Source organism: Pezoporus occidentalis, unplaced genomic scaffold (assembly GCF_034315485.1).
Source record: "Pezoporus occidentalis ecotype Australia unplaced genomic scaffold, CSIRO_AGI_Poc_V1 ctg122, whole genome shotgun sequence".
Lineage (NCBI taxonomy): Eukaryota > Metazoa > Chordata > Aves > Psittaciformes > Psittacidae > Pezoporus > Pezoporus occidentalis.
Window position 1 is genome coordinate 1,378,820 of NW_026913016.1, and position 13,045 is coordinate 1,391,864.

Genomic DNA, 13,045 nt, shown 5'->3' on the forward strand with positions numbered 1-13,045 from the left:
AAAAAAAGTCACTAACGCAAAGCAATCTGAACTGGCTGGTAAGGCAAAGAGTAGGCATTCAGCCAGACTGCAATTCAAATCTTGGAACAAGGATCACAGGCAAAATTAACGAGTAGGGAAACGACACTGCACATGGTGGAAAGCAAAAGACAAGTTTTCTTGAACTGGGATGAACTCCAGAAAAAAAAAGTAAAAACAAACCCTAGCAACACAACACACAACAAGCATGGGAAACCTGGGTTTAAGCTTCTCCCCTTAACCAAGCTCAGCTGCTCTTTAATAACCAGGACACCTTCCCCCCAGCTGCGGAGAAATCTCCTTTCACCTTGGATCAGAAACGCCACCCCCAAAATCCACATCACTGTCTGTATTTTTTAATTATGTAACTTATGAATGACACTATGTTCTTCCTTCTTCCCTACCAAACAAATGCACAGCTTTGTTGTTACTACACTTGCCATGCCTGGAAAAGACTGAATTGAATAAATTCTGCTAGGCCTCACTATTCAACATACAATAATATAACAATGGAAATGATATGACCTGTCAAGTAGTCAATAGTTTTACCCCTCACTTATCTTTGCACATTTTATGAACCTATTTATCTCTCTTCACCAAAAACAACAGATCCAACTTATCACGCATGCTCTTCTCTTCATGTTTAGATGTGGAAGATTTTCTATTTATCATCTAACTCTTTTCATTTTTACTTTTTGCATGTCTAATGTAGTGCTGCCACTACAAATAACACAACCAAAGTGCAGACTTCAGATGTTAAGAAAATCTGACATATCTGTAAACACACAATAAATCAAAGTGAAATTGTCACTTGTTACTCTGCTTCTTTTGAAAGATGCTACTTTATAATATAATTTACAGTATGAAGAAGTCAAGACATGTGCCATGTTTAAATATACTTCCAAGATGGTTTTTAATGAATTTAGTTTCATTCAAAAAGTTACCTACCTTAAATCCTCCACCCACATATTAATGTCAGCTGTCCCAGCAGTGCCTCCTTCTATCAGAAAGAAGTATTTATAGGACTGCATTAGTAGAAAATGCCTAACTACTCTATATAGTGAAATCCAAAAGTAAGACATTACATTGGTTACCAACGTTGCATTTTACAGCACTGCAGTTTTGGAAAGAAATAAAAGCTCTATTTTTAAAGCAGGTGTTTCAAGCCTACTTTGATATTGGCAACATGTACTTCAAAAAGTATTTTCAAGAAAGTGTAGAAACAATTGTAGGGAGACACAAAACATTTATAATCTTTACAACATTTGGAATTCATATATGGAAGCAACTGAAGTATTTCAATACATTAATCTACTGAAAAATAGAAAAGGTAACAGGCGTATCTGCTGACGTATTTTCCTGGTTTTCAGCACAAATAATTCTTTCTACTCTACAAAGAATATTTCCAAAGCAAGAAAAAGCAAACCACCTGTGGAAGTTCTCATTCTCCAGACTCAGTATTACAATTCCTGCACCTCACAATAAGGAATAAAATCACCCAGCTACAGAAAACCAACAGAAAAACCTTATCCATTCAGCAGCACAGGTCACTTAACATGGTGCTCAGCTGTTTGTTCTTGTTCTGCTTCTCATTAATATCAATTCAAGAACTCTACTGTGATACTCAAAACCTCCAGCTACTACCAGTAACTCCTCTAACCATGCCTAGAAAAGTTACCTCACACTGGCATCATGAAAGTTACCAGCTAGCTTTTAACTAAAGAAGCCAGAATTCCCACAAGCTCAACTGAACATGAAACATTCCAAGCAGCTTCAAAAGTGAGTGCAAACCTCTGGCTCCAAACTAAATGTAAAACTAACTCTCCTTTGGCTCTGCCAAGATCATCGCCTCACTCACAAGTTTTGACTTTTCTTTTTTTTCCTTTAAAACTATTTCCCCTGAGGACTGGGATAGGACGAGAGACTGTTATTGTAATTTCTATTTTTAAATAGTTAAGAGGTTTACAGATATTATAGTGTTCTGCACCATACAAGGTAGAAAAGGGATAAAAAGGCAAGCTGGCCAGCAAGATGCCCCTAGGGGAAAGAGGCTGGGGAGAAGCCTTAGAATTTTAGAAATGAACTCCTCCCACAAGGATACATCTACCCATAAATTTAGGGAAAATTAATTATTCTTCCAGAAGCTTAACTCCTCAGTACCTTTCCAAAGAACTACTCTGATGTGTGCATTATACCTTGCAAATTATGGTCAGCAGAGAACAGTCAGGAAACATAATTCCCATTTCCATTTTTGACAGTGATTTGCATGCTGAATACTGTGATAACATTTCTGGCTCTTTAGTTTTCAACACAGGAGATAAGTAGCTATTTTCATAATTCTGGTCTCAGAGAACATGTTGCGGATACCTCTCTGGTTTCAGAAGTGACACTTAAATAATTTTAAATCATATTGATTTTAATTGTGAATTTGGGATATAACCAGCTTGGGAATGTTCAGAAATCTAGTAGAAGTTTAGTAACAGAGCCAGCAACAATCAAGCAGGCAGAATGAACAGTCTGCAGCCTGGGGAAGTTATTCATCCTTCCTAGAATGGTTATTTTAATATGTAAAACACCATTCCCTCCATCTTGGTTGCTCTTTTAACTCTTTAAGCAGCAAAAATGTCACTGGCTTTTCCTTCTGCAGACAAATGGTTGCTAAGCTTCCCAAACTTACATTCAAGAGTTAATCTTTCAAAGTATAAATTCTAAACTGCTGTTTGTAGCATAAAGCCTGTAAACATCATGTATATTAAAGTCAAATCATCTGCCTTGTTTATCTAATTCTCTGTTCAAAAAAATCTAACAATTATTATTGTAACTGCTCAAGAAATAAATTTTCCTCAGTTTTACAGATAGCAGAATAGTATTCCAAGCCATTACACTCAATCAAGAATATACAGCTCACATCCCTGCTTATACACTTTTCCTTCTTTCACTTCTACCATTTCATATATTTTCAGTCAGGAATTCATAAATTTTCACTCACTTTTTATGATATTTTGGCTTTTACATAAAATGTTCATTACATCCATTTTCTTGTTCAAACCTATATTACATTGTCATTAGCTCCCTTCCTCTTCTAAGTCACAGTTCTACTTTGTCATACCAAATTCTACCCTGGTCTTTTCCCCTCACATAAAAGTATTCAAAACTCTACAGGCAGTAACTGTGTTAAGATTCACACCATCCCTCCTGTTTTACAAATGTCTTCACAAACTGCTCCAGCATGGGTCTCTTCCACAGGATGCAGTCCTGTAGGAACAAACTGCTCCAGCGTGGGCTCCTCTCTCTACAAGGTCACAGGTTCCATCAGAAGCCTGCTCCCCCTGAAGCCCATTCTGGAAGCCCAGTGCAGGCTTCCCATGGTGTCACAGCCTCCTTTGGGCATCCCCCTGCTATGGTGTGGGATTCTCCATGGGCTGCAGCTGGAGATCTGTCTCAACATGGTCTGCATGGCAGGCTGCAGGGGTATCTCTGCTCTGGAGCCTGGAGCACCTCCTCCCCTTCTTCTGCACTGACCTGCAGAGCTGTTTTGTTCATATATCCTCACTCCTCTCTCTGGTAACACCGTTGCACAGTGTTTCCCCCAAATGCTTCTTAAACATGTTATCCCAGATGTGCTATCCCCATCATTGAGGGGTTCAGCCTTGGTCAACAGCAGGTCTGTGAGCTGGCAGACATGGGGGAAGCTTTTGGCAGCTTCTCACAGAAGCCACCCCTGTCGCCCCCTGCTGCCAAAACCTTGCCACACAAACCCAATACACAAAGACACACAAAGTGACAACACTTCTACAAAATCAGTCAGTTTTCATCCATTTACACGCACAGCATGGCCAAACATGGTTTTGGCAGTTCTACATAAAGCTGTTGAAAAAAAGGCTACCCTAAACTGAAAGTTAACTTTAAGCGCAGAGGAGGTTCAATAAACAGCTGAGGTTACTCCTGCTGAAATTGAGATGTTTCACCCTCCCTCCTATTATGTGATTTCTAGGCTGTCATCTCTCCTACCTCCTTGCCCTTGCACTAGTTCTGAAGCTTCTCTACGAACAAAGCCAGCTAGCCAAAAAAGAAACAAACAACATAAAACCACACTGGGGAAGGAGATGGACAAACACAGTCAGTGGTAGAAAGCCATTAATCTACGCAAGCCACATTCTGACAGAGTAACCAGGCAATTGAATACTAATTTGTTTCAAGAAACAAAAAGCACTCTGAGCTAATTCACTTCATTTTGTTCTGAGAAGAGCTGAACAGCACCTGCAAAGTCACTGACTGCATTTCAGCTATGGGGGCATAAATCTCCAGACAAAAGAGGTAACTTTCAAAAGCACAATTGACTAGACTCAATACAGCAGAAGAACTAATAGACTCTTTCCAACAGGAGTTAACAGCCTTGATGTTTAGATGACCCACAAGCAAGAACACTGACAGACTGAGGGAAGAAAAAGTGCCAAAGGGGCTTGTAAGTGTATTCTGCAGTTATAAGCTGCTAAACACACCTATGCTTCCAAGAAATTAATTTAGTTTGGAGCTCTTTTACAAAGTCTGCTTATTCCAAAAAAAAAAAAAAAAAAAAGGGACAAAAAAAAACACAACTAGAAAATACTAACACAGAGGTGTCCAGATGGACCACATTATGAAGTGGTGTTGTATATATAATAATGAATACAAGTGGGTTTGTCTTCATTTTTTTTTGCCTTGTAAAGACACATTATATAGTAATCTCTAAAAAGAGTTACATCCCGTAATTTTGGGGTGCAAGGTAATAATCAATTCATTTGTGAGGATAAACAAACATATTTCCTCCTCCCTCCTTGTCCTAATATACTTGGGATATTATTGGTGTAAGAGGTAGAATAAGTAAGGCTAGAAATCTTTAAATAAATACAGGAAGCTTGTACAAAGGGACTGACTATATCACATAGAGAAGAAACATAGGTTTGGGATTTTTTTTCATAACTAAAAATGTTACTTTTATTGATATGAGTTTAGATAAAATTAGCAAAATGAAAGGTTTTCAAGAAGCTTCATTTAAAAAACCCACAATGTAATCAAAATACAAATCCAAGATGATGAACTATTCAAAGCAGTAATTATCAGAGAATATTCTTAAAAGGAGAGGGGCCTATAAAATCCTTTTTTTTTCCCTAGTGACCAAATAATAACCAAATTCTAAACAATAGTCCAATTGGCAGTTCATGAAATTGTGCAGTACCACAAATTAGCCTGTATCGGTGACGTTCTTCCTAATGCAACCTGCATTTACAATAAGTGGAATCAACTGCACATCTACTGCTATAATTAGGATAATTCTCCTAAGTGAAGGAAGAATTACATTAATAAAGGAGCTGGAGAAAACCACAGAGATAAATTATGGCAATCTAATACACACAGAATCATAGAATATTTTGGGTTGGAAGGGACTTTTAAAGTCCATCAAGTCCAACACCCCCTGCGATGAGCAGGGACTTCAACTAGACCAGGTTGCTCAGAGCCCTGGCAACACAGAATCATAGAATAGTTAGGGCTGGAAAGGACCTTAAGATCATCTGGTTACAACCCCCCTGCCATGGGCACAGGCACCTCCCACTAAACCATGTCACCCAAGGCTCTGTCCAACCTGGCCTTGAACACTGCCAAGGATGGAGCATTCACAACTTCCCTGGGCAACCCATTCCAGTGTCTCACTGCCCTTACAGTAAAGGACTTCTTCCTTATATCCAATCTAAACTTCCCCTGTTTAAGTTGGAACCCGTTACCCCTTCTCCTGTCACTACAGTCCCTAATGAAGAGTCCCTCTCCAGCATCCCTATAGCCCTCCTTCAGATACTGGAAGGCTGCTATGAGGTTTCCACGCAGTCTTCTCTTCTCCAGGCTGAAGAGCCCCAACTTTCTCAGCCTATCTTCATACAGGAGGTGCTCCAGCCCCCTGATCATCCTCATGGTCCTCCTCTGGACTTCTTCCAACAGTCCCGTGTCCTTCTTATGTTGAGGACACCAGAACTGTACACAATACTCCAAGTGAGGCCTCACGAGAGCAGAGTAAAGGGGCAGGATCACCTCCTTCGACCTGCTGGTCACACCCCTTTTAATGCAGCCCAGGACACGGCTGGCCTTCTGGGCTACGAGCACACACTGCTGCCTCATGTTAAGTTTCTCATCAACCAACACCCCCAAGTCCTTCTCCACAGGGTTGCTCTGAATCAATTCTCTGCCCAACCTGTAGCTGTGACTGGGATTGCCCAGACCCAGGTGTAGGACCCTGCACTTGGCTTGGTTAAACTTTTTATTAAATAAACACGTGTTTATTTAATAAAAAGGGAAGGAAAAAAAAAAAGGAAGGAAGATTTTTTTATTATTATTATTTACTTAAAGGAATGGATCTCACCTGAACCAGTATCAACCCCCAAGACAAGAAATATTTTTTTCAGAAAGACAAGCAGAAAGAACTTCAAACTGCTGGGTACAAATAAATGCATTCCTGGACTTAATTGTGATGGAAGACAACTTGTAACTTCATTAATTTTTCACTTTTTCCCTTTACATAATCCCATAGGGAGCACCTATATGTCAAAACACAGGCTAAGTGCCCCCCAAAACTACAGGTTCTCAGGCTGTTGTTCAGGTGATGCTGTAATTTTTCAACAATTCTGAGAACAAATCCCTGGTTATACAATCCAATCAACTATTTCAAAGATGCTGCGAGGCTAAGGTGTCTCCACCACTGCACTGCCTTTTACAAACATTTTAAAACACAGAAGGTAGGAGATCCTTCATCTAGGGAGCATACTAAAGCCAAAAAAATAAATACGCATACTCTCAGAATTTCATAGTGTCCAAACTAGCAATCAAATACTTCAATTAGTGTTTCTTTTCAAACAATCTTAACACTTGATGAAAACAAAAATATTGCTTCACTTTCATGTCATCGGAAGCAGCAGCAAGTAATCCTTCCTTATGTGCCTAACTCACGCAATAAAAATGGGTGGAACAGGTATTCACCAGTAAAGGTTGAGAGCATCTGTCTTCAGAAAAACAGCCAAAGTCTACAGAAAGAAACTGAAGTGATGCAGGGAGCCATGGTTACACATTTAAGTAACAGCTTTGGGGTTTTTTCTTCCTCTTTTATAAACTAACATGCTTCCAGCATTCCCAGTGGTTTTGAGGAATATAATTGCACGCTATTACTTAAGAACTATGTGATTACTGTGCCACTGTCTTCTGCATAACTCAGTCTGTAATAAGAGTGATAAGAATAGCATTTATTATTTTTGAAATGGTTTTTGCAATGCATCCACACTGATGTGGTTTTAAACATCTGACTAAACTCAGGATGCTTTACATAGAGGTTTTATTTTCTTCTTATAGTACCACACACCATTCAAACTCCCCTCTGTGTGCAAAGACACTGCCTGAAAGTTCATCTGACTGGGTCATTCGGCTCTTGAGCAAAACTTGCAAAGACTGAGGAAAAGCACTCTATCATGTCTCTACAAGTAAAATGTGTTTTATGCAAAGTAAAGACACAAAAGAAAAAGCATGCCAAGAATGGAATGTGCAATAAGAACTAGAAAAGTCAAACTATTCAGTCACAGCTATTAAAGGCAACCAAGCTACATCCCTTTTATAAGTGTATCAAATGCTATGTAAAATCTGATTTCTAAATTCTGGGAAAAAAAGAACAAATAAACACATGAACAGAGAATTTACAGTTTAACATTTTAGTCTTCTTCAGGCCTACCTAAAGCACTCCAAACTTTTCTAGAAAACAAGCTTATTAATATTTTATTCGATAGTAGCTGTAGATTGTTATTTTCAGAATTCAAATACAATGTCAGTGTATTGGGAAAAAAAAATACAAAAAAAACAAACCAAACAAACAAACCAAAAAAAAACCAGCCCTTTAACAGTGAAAGGCTATCCCAACCCCAAACACCAAAGTTTCAGGGCTTCACACGTCAGCACATCAAAACCTACAAATAAAAAACCACTCACTGCAAAGACATAGCCCAAGTAGTACAAGAAAGTACTGGGTTTATACTATGCACATTTATGGAGAGGAAGCTAGAGAGAAAATTCCCATCAAGAGTTTGCCCCAAGAGCTTCAGAAACCTGGGCTTAAGCCAAGCCTCTCTTCTGTTTATATATTCTACTTATGTAATGTAGCAAGTGAAAAGGAATACAGCTTTTTCAGAAATGCATCAACACAGGACAACTCACAAGGCAAACATTTCCCATCAAACAGTTGCAACATGCTGTTAAAAATACAGATTAACACATGGTTCCCTCGAAAACGTACTCTGAAAAAAGGGCTGCTGTTGTTATGAGATTGAGACATGGACTGCTCTATGCTGCTGTTTATACCAAAGAAAAGGAGAATGAAAATCCCATTCTACATTTAATTTCATATTGAATACTTTCCATGAAAACTCTGACAAAAGCACATTAATGCTTGAAAGCAAACACTACTTTTTCCCTGAGCTCTCCTCTGAACATAAAAATTACTAGAAGAGGTAAGCATGTAACAAGCATACAACTCACAGCTCATGCTTGCACAGGCCACACACTATATACAAGCACTCACATGTTATAGTCGCCAAAGAAAGTTTTTTCCAGTACATAGTTTTGTTTTACAACAGTTTGGATCAATATTAGGGTAAACCAAACAAGCTACTTTCTGGATTTCCAAACTATTTATTTTGCATCACAGCACGTTTTCATTAGACTGTAACTTTTAAAAAAGAAATAAATGTCTTGCTGGGGAGCCAAGCTAAAAGTCATTCTTCCAAACCACATACAGTTCCACTACCATGCCTTACCCCTTTCACATCTGCTACTGAGCTGGTCAGCGGCAAGTATGGCAATACATACTACCAATTCATGGCAGTTTCATTCATCAAATTTCCTTCATTTCCTTCCTATTTCTCCTCTATTGATACTATGATACAGGTGTTCACATGGACCACTGTGAACTCCATTCAACAAAAGCAAATAAGCAACAGCGCTAAAGGACAATTACATACAATGTCTACTACACATGTGAGACGTTACTCTGTTCCTTATAGCTGGGATAAATACAAGTATGCAGTCAGCCCATATGTCTCCACATACCAGGAGGCACAAATACCCTCATGGGCTGGAGCAGTTGAGAGCTTAGGTTCATGTTATCACATGATTGCACACAGGTATAGCACCTGCCGTTTTGTGGGTCAAGAACAAGTGACTACTTGTCTGTCTCTTTGCTGTTACAACACAACTATCTTCAGCAGGCAAACGGGGACACAAAAGGGCATGCGGAGGCGGTACACTAAAGATCTTCAGAATACACTAATATATTCTTCTAGTGCAGGTTTTTACTGTTAGTAAAAATAGTGGCACTATTTAAAGAGTGGATTAGGTTCCAACCCCTGGCACAAACAGGGACAAGAAAACGGATATAACCTTCCTCAGGGGTCTGTCTCCTTAGATGAAAAGGAAGTGTGCCTTTTTTCATGTTGAAAAGAGGATGTGAGGGCAGGGTAAATGCAGACTGGATATACCTTCCCTCACCACTCTTGCCTGTCCAGTTGTCAGGCCTGTCCCCTCTGCAGATTTATGTAATGATGGTGTTCCCCACTGTAGAATATGTACAGTGCCTGTGAAGACAGGGCTTTCTCTCTGCAGTTGTTTTGGAAGATTACAATGCATACCAAGCGAGAACTTATCTGACTGTAAGGATACAAGAGTGGATGTCAACCCCAGTACTGAACAAGTGTCATTTGTGAAAGGCAGCACACTACCTGGGGTAGCTGCAGAACAGAAGTGTTCCTATGAATATGTCTCACCTATAGGTGAGCACAATCTACATGTTCAGAGAACCATGAGTCTTAATGTGGTTACATTATCAACTTCTATCCCCTCCATCCCAGATGGGTTCACCTACAAGCAGTCAGGTGGCAAAAGCAGGTATCCACCTCAACACACGTATGCATTCCTCCTGCTATCGATGCCAAGGTGGGCTGTCTGCCACCTCAAACCTCAGTGATCAGGGAAGGGTGGCACAGAGACGCACATTCCCCAGAGGGAGAAGGAGACAGGTGCGAGCAAGAATTTTCCCCACACATGCACACGGACATTCCTCCAACGTGCCTTGGGAGAGCCACCTCTGCCTCACCAAACGCGGGGGGGATGGAGGAATCCAGCCATATGGGAGCAAACACCTACCTCACACACCAAGGCGGGGGAGGGGTGGGGAATAAAGAAAGCATAGGGTCCACGGAGAGCTGGGAGTGGGCTCGGTTTCCGTGTAGTAACGTTCCGGGGGGAAGGCGAATGCCTCATGACACGGAGGTCGGGTGCAAGGGTGGGGAGGGGGGAAGCGTGTCCCTCACAGGGAGACAGAAGACACTAGGATGACTGAGGGGGCGGGGAGGGAGAAAGCGGGTCCCCGGCAATTAAAACCACCTTCCCCTCCCGTCCCGCCCCGCAAGCAGATGTCGGCCGCCCCCCCCTCCGCGCCCCCAGTTCCTCCCCTGGCCTCACCTGCTCGCACCGTATCGGAGAGATCGTGGCTGAGGGCGGCGGTGCTGCGCGGGAATTCCTTCAGCTTCCTGCCGCTCAGGTTGAGCCCCCCGGAGTGCGCCGCCTCCTCCAGCGCTCGCTCCAGACCGCGGTTCAGCGGCGCCTGCAAGCCCAGCGACCCGCCGCCGCCCACCCCGGCCGTTGCCGCCGCCAGAGCCGTGGCGGGGAAAGGCTGCGACTCGCCTCCCAGCGTCGCCATCTTTCCCCTCGCCCGCCTCGCCGCTGGGGGTACCCGAGAGGGCCGTCGGACCCGCCTGCCTGCCTCCCTCCCTCTCTTCCTCCTCCTCCTCCCGCCCGCTGTAGTGGCGGCACCGCCGCCGTGACGGAAAGGGGGAGCAGCGGCTCAGGCAGGAGGCGGAGACGAACAGGCTGAGAAGAGGCGCGCCGACTGCGCATGCTCCGACCCACACCGCCCTCTTCCCCCCCCAGGTTTCACCGACACCTCGCCCGCGGGCGGCGCGGGGGGTGGGCACTGCGGCGCCACCTAGCGGCGGCACGCAGCGCACCCCCGGCCTCGTCCTGCTTCAGGTGCAAATGCCAAGGCCCTGGCCCTCCCTGGTTTCTTAGAATCATAGAATTACCTAGGTTGGAAAAGACCTTTAAGATCATCAAGTCCAACCATTACCTCAGCACTGCCAAGGCCACCACTAAACCATGTCACTAAAGGCCTCATCTACACGGTTTTTGAACACTTCCAGGGACAGTGATTCCACCACTCCCCTAGGCAGCCTGTTCCAACACCTGAGCACCCTTTCAGTGAAGAAATTTTTCCAATCTAAACTCCGCTAGGGCAGCTTGAGGCCATTACCTCTTGTCCAACCATTTGTTACTTGGGAGAAGAGACCAGCTACCTCCTCATTCAATCCACCTTTCAGGTAGCTGTAGAGAGCAACAAGTTCCCAACTGAGCCTTCTCCAGACTAAACCTCCCCAGGTCCCTCAGCCATTCCTCATCACACTTGTGCTCCAGACCCTTCACCAACTTCTTTGCCCTTCTCTGGACCTGCTCCAGCACCTCAATGTCTTTCTTGTAGTGAGGGGCCCAGAACTGAACACAGTATTTGAGTTGCAGCCTAGCAGTGCTGAGTACAGGGGATGATCACTGCCCTGGCCCTGCTGGCCACACTATTTCTTGTCACAACATTACCCTCAGCGTTCCCTTTTAAAGCCTAGCCCAGGAGGTCTGCCCACCACCTACTTTGGCCCCTTCTCCTGAAATCCCCTGCAGCTGCTCACCATGCTAACTGTGCCTGCAATTTGTGGTTGGGTGGCGTGAAACCACCATGCACATGTGCAGGCAAGCATGCATGTGCTCGGGCAGCAGGCCTCGTTTGAAAATTAAAAGCTGCAGTGGCTGTTGCCACTGAGCTGGGCCCTGGGGAGCATCTGCCCTGCAGAAGGCCTTTCTGTGACTCATTTCTCACACACGGGCTGGCTTACACATGTGCATGGCCTTCGGGGACAGTCTGCCAAAGAGACATCCTCAGAGGTGTGATGTGTAGCAGAAAACCACAGACAGGATGATGATCAGTTTTCAATAGAATACCATTTCTGAGTGGGTGAGGGTGTTGGTTTTGGTTTATTCTCCCCCTCTCTTCCACAGCTTTGCAAAGCCGAGCCCAGGGCTGGGAGAGGAGCGAGGCCTCATGCTACCACAGGGTTTACAGTTCAAAGCTAAAAAAGGCCTTGTACGTCATCACCCATGACCTGTATTTTACAGGCCGTTACATTTCACTCGGTTACCCTGTGTTGTGATCAGTGGCTGACATTAAACCAAAGCCTTCCCGGCTCCAGGAAGTTCAGCCACTGAGTGCTACACAGACAAGGAAGACAGAATTGCCGTGAGGAAATAACTCAGTTTCTGAAAAGCAGGAGAGATGATAGCGAGTTTAACAGTCACAACAAGAAACAGCACTGGTTCAAAGAGAAAAAGGGTGTTAGAGGTAGGTCTTTTCACATAACAGTATCATAGTATCCATTAAAAACTTATCTTTTATGATTACAATATGATCTCAGTAGAGGCACCTAAAATATAGGCCCTGAGCTTAAACTTCTGTCCAAACTTCACATCTACAACTGCTAGTTATTCATGTCTGATGTGGAGCTCTTGGGTTTTGCAAATTCAGTGGCCTACTAGTTCAGAGAGCAATTCTTGACACCGCTCTTTGGAACAGCTCCTAGCTGAAGAGGAAATCACCACAACAACAGTGGTGCCACAATGTCAGGTGACTTTTGACAAAGCTTTTTGATGGGTTATTAAGATAGTATTCCCCACAAATTTCCACTAATCACAGCACGTTTTGGATTTGTTAAAAGGCTTAATTCCAGCTTGCATGCAATCTTTGTGTTGCTACCGGAAATCATATAGAAACAGATGAATAGCTATATCTTCTCAGCAATTTAAAGAAAAGTGTTGATGAGCAGTAGTTCAAGTTGAGTAAACTGTGAATAAGAGCAACTGCTAG

At 42.9% G+C, this 13,045-nt stretch overlaps 1 protein-coding gene across 9 annotated transcripts in view; it reads right to left on the reverse strand.

Moving 5' to 3' along the window:
* Positions 1 to 10,958, reverse strand: part of LRCH1 (leucine rich repeats and calponin homology domain containing 1) — a 122,972-nt gene extending 112,014 nt beyond the window's left edge. For 7 of the 9 annotated variants that reach the window (XR_009962524.1, XR_009962521.1, XR_009962522.1 and 4 more), the window contains exon 1: positions 10,543 to 10,958. Coding sequence is in view for 3 of the 9 variants with exons in the window: in XM_062607365.1 (XP_062463349.1) it covers positions 10,543 to 10,780 (238 nt within the window). In the remaining 6 variants the exon portion in view is untranslated. The remainder of the gene's footprint in view (positions 1 to 10,542) is intronic. The other 2 variants (XM_062607366.1, XM_062607367.1) reach the window with 2 other exon arrangements.
* Positions 10,959 to 13,045: the final 2,087 nt, after the last annotated feature.